At 44.2% G+C, this 4,073-nt stretch overlaps 1 protein-coding gene across 1 annotated transcript; it reads left to right on the forward strand.

The window, feature by feature from the left end:
- Nucleotides 1-243: 243 nt before the first annotated feature.
- On the forward strand, nucleotides 244-3,908 carry SARC_13165 (hypothetical protein; the record flags this gene model as incomplete). Its single annotated transcript, XM_014292710.1, has 5 exons — nucleotides 244-594; nucleotides 1,420-1,596; nucleotides 2,209-2,325; nucleotides 3,152-3,238; nucleotides 3,801-3,908. Coding segments are annotated over 5 exons (840 nt in total), but the record flags the coding sequence as incomplete, so codon positions are not given.
- Between the last annotated feature and the right edge of the window lie 165 nt (nucleotides 3,909-4,073).

A 4,073-nucleotide genomic window follows, 5' to 3' on the forward strand; every position in this document is an offset into this window, starting at 1 on the left:
TTGAATGTATTCAAATGCATATAGCGGTTGTGGACCCCTGAACTCACATATGCACGGCAACGGGAGTGGTATCTCGATGTAGTCTACGTTCGCGTTACCGGAGGTAGTACGCAGATACTCTGAACACACCAGAGCTGCACTCGTCTATTGTATGTGTATACGCAAAATTCGATATCGCGATTCGCATTCCTCTGTAAACACCTACCTACGTTACGCTCACCCACGAACGCCTACCCACCACCACAGGAGAGAATCGACTGGGACGGCGAGGTCTACACACAGCAACACGACCCGAACTCACCCATCTACAGCAAACTCAACTCATTCGAAGAACTAGACCTTACCGATGCCCTGCTCAAAGGCGTGTACGCCATGGGCTTCAAGAAGCCTTCCAAGATCCAGGCCACAGCCCTGCCCATGATAGTGGACAATAAAGGAGGAGTGTTCAAGGACCTCATTGCCCAGTCACAGTCGGGGACGGGTAAGACTGCGGCGTTTGTGCTGGGCATGTTGTGCCGTGTGGATCCTGAAAGGAAGACGGCGCAAGCCATCTGTCTCAGCCCTGCCAGAGAACTCGCACGCCAAACGGCCGAGGTACGGCGGTGGGGTGTAGCATACGGTGGATGTCAGTGTGTGTAGATTACAATCAACTGTGTGTGTGGCTGAGTATAATGGTGTGGGGATATGTATTAGTGTGTGACATACTGTGAATGTCAGTGTGTGTAGCTTACAATCAACTGTGTGTGTGGGTGTTGTGGTGTGGGGATATGTATTGGTGTGTGGCATACTATAAATGTCAGTGTGTGTATCATACAATCAACTGTGTGTGTTGGTGTTGTGTTGTGGGGATATGTATTCGTATGTGACTTACAGTGAATGTCAGTGTGTGTAGCTTTCAATCAACTGTGTGTGTCGGTGTTATGGTATGGGGATATGTATCGGTGTGTGGCACACTGTGGATGTCAGTGTATGTGTGCGTGCAGTTGATAAGGGTATGTCGCATGCAGGGGAGTGTGTGTGTGGTTTCTGAGACGATAAGTATACGAAGTACTGGGTGCGGATGTATCCATGTAGGGGTCTGTGGCATAACACTGCGTGTGCGTGTGTGTGTGTGTGTACGTGTAGATGCACAGTGGCGTGTCTGATTAGCAAGCGAATGAGCGTGTATGTGTAGGTGTTGGGGTGTCTAGCAGATGACCTATATGTGCTTAAATGGCTTGTATGCATGCATGTTCTTTCATCACGAGAGTTTTCTTACGGGTTTGTCGGTCGTGTTCTCCTCACTCATAAACTTATTTCGTCGTAATGTTTGGGTCGGCTTCTGGTGCCTACGCACTTATTCCGTCACGTGTTCCTTATTATCTCACCACTTCATTGCTTATTTTCTCACTACTTTTCCCTGCTCCCTCACCTCTCCAGGTAATCCAAACCATGGCCAAATACACGGACGTCGATTGTCTGGTGGCTGTTCCTGGTATGCGCACACTTGCAAGGGGCGAGAAGGTGAAAGAACATGTGATCATTGGAACGCCGGGGACTATCGCCAAGCTGTTCAAATCCAGGGCAATCGATGCTCGTTGGATCATACAGCTCGTGGTAAGTGAGTGACTGGTTTTGTTGACTATTCCCAAGCTCGCCAATCCCAGAGCAGTCGATCTTTCCTGGATCACACAGCTCATGATAAGTGGCTGTGTGTGTTGTTTAGGATCTCATTGTGTTCGGATTTCAGCAGCTAGGACTGATTGCTAGGTTTTTCATATTAAGAACTCTACATGCCAGCTGAAGCGTACAGCTTGTGGCAAGTACTTGTGTGTGTGTACATGCATACAGTGTGAAGTTCGGTACATCCGGGGCAATTGCCTAGATGTTGAGTCCTGAGTCATGGGTGCACCTGGGATTCTGCATCTCGTGGTAGGGCGGTGTGTGTGTGTGTTGTTGTTGTGTTGTATGATTTTTAAGTACTAACAACAGACATGAGAACTGTGCCAGTTTGCGTTAGTTATTACGCGCTGAAATATATTTGGCCTGTGGAGTATGGCCTATGTTTTAATAATATGGTCAGAACTATAGGGCTCACCAAGTCAGGAATGGACAAGTGGACTGCATGCCGCAAGAGTACTGGGATATATCCTCCATGCGTCGGAAATAATTTTTTAATTGATTTAAAACATGTCGTTAAATACACTGACAAGCCATACGTTCCTACAGTTTGATGAGGCTGATGAGATGTTCCAACGCGGTTTCAGGGACGACTCAGTGCGCATCAAGAAGGCCCTGCCACGAATGCACCAGACGTTACTGTTCAGCGCAACGTACCCGCCAGAGGTCAGTCTTAAAGGTGTATAGGCGCATTCTGTATGTATATATAAGGATACTATGCACGCGTATATATGGTATATAATTGTATGTGTCCTGACTGACAGTGGTTGGGGTTGGTAGTATCTGTAGAGACGAAGGAAGACCGTGTAGTGTACTCACTGTGATACAACTGTACAAGAAAAACTAGGTGTATTGCATATTCTTGCATAACAAATGTTCCAAAAGAGGCTGTACACTAGATATGCGGTTCTTGTTAATATATTCACAGATCGAAGTTAGTGTGTGTCGCCATGAATATATGATCCTTACTATGTATGATCTTACTATACCCCTCCTTGATCTTTTTTACGTCTAAAAAAAGGGATAAAACTCAATCATATTTTGCGTTTCCGTTCAACGTATCTTGGTAAAAGCGTATAACTATTTCCGCTACCATTCGTGTGTGTTCTCATCGCGTGCACAATTGTCCATGCACAGTAACCTTTCAATATACGACCAATCCACCCACCAACCATAGAGTTTGGCTTGGCCCATCTTCTCTGTGTAACTCCTTGCCAGTCATTTTCGTTTCGTTTCGCTTTGCACCGAATCCTCCTCCTCGCTGTACTACAGGTCATCGTATACCACAACATCTAAGTCTGTTTATGTGTTAGTGTATTAACGGCTTGACCTGTTTATTTATCTGCCTACAGTATCATGTTCAATGAGTGCATTCATATTACCCACATCAGTCGCTTGATGATTTACGTATAATACGTATACTCCGGTATGGTCACATGGGCCCTGTCTCTGAATATTATTGCCTCCAATTCACGTTTACGTAACTCCACAGGTGAGTCAGTTCGTCTCGCGGTATCTGAGACACCATAACGAGGTGCGGCTCAAGAAAAAGGATTTGACTTTGGACGCCATTCAGCAGGTATGACAAATAAGTTAAACCCTAAAACGCCTAAAACCCTAAATCCGAATAGGTATGGCAACTGGTTAAACCCTAAACCCTAAAAGCCCTAAACCCAAATCAGCATGGCAAATGTAGTTTCCGTTAAGTCAGTTCAGTTACGAGGGTGCATGTTGATAGCGGAACACTCGTGTGTAGCATAGTGCTCTGCGTCACTTCACACGGTGGTAGTCATAGCAACATTTGTGCATGTTGATAAGGGCTTGGCACTTGCGTGTAGTATACTGTGAGAAGTCTTAATTCATTATAGGAAGGATCTGAGAGTGTAAGCTTTTTAGAAGGTATTATGAACCTTGTGTTGCACAAAGATGTGCATATCCAGCAGGGTTCGATACAGAACGGCAATTACCATATACGGCCAAAGCCACGGATGGCCTTATGCGGCGTTTGATACCAGGAATAGCTGTGCATAGTATTTATCATTACTATTGTTACGTAAACTCGATCTCTAATTCTGCACAACACACTATATGTCCATTTCTAACTCTAAACACAAATGATACACACGCCCACTTGCCGTCAGTGTTCAATCGACTGTGAGACCGACAAGGGAGATGGGCGTTTTGAGAAGCTGGTAGATATATTCCAGGCTGTGTCACTGGGACAAGTCATCATCTTTTGTGAGAAGGTGCGTAATATGTACACAAAGATACAAACATGTGTGTGAATTTATGTGTAAATGTATGTATATATATGTATATGTATATGTATATGTATATATATATATATATATATATATATATATATATATATATATATATATATTTATATATATATATATATATATATATATATA

This window comes from Sphaeroforma arctica, assembly GCF_001186125.1.
Source record: "Sphaeroforma arctica JP610 unplaced genomic scaffold supercont1.2965, whole genome shotgun sequence".
In the NCBI taxonomy this organism is placed as follows: Eukaryota; class Ichthyosporea; order Ichthyophonida; genus Sphaeroforma; species Sphaeroforma arctica.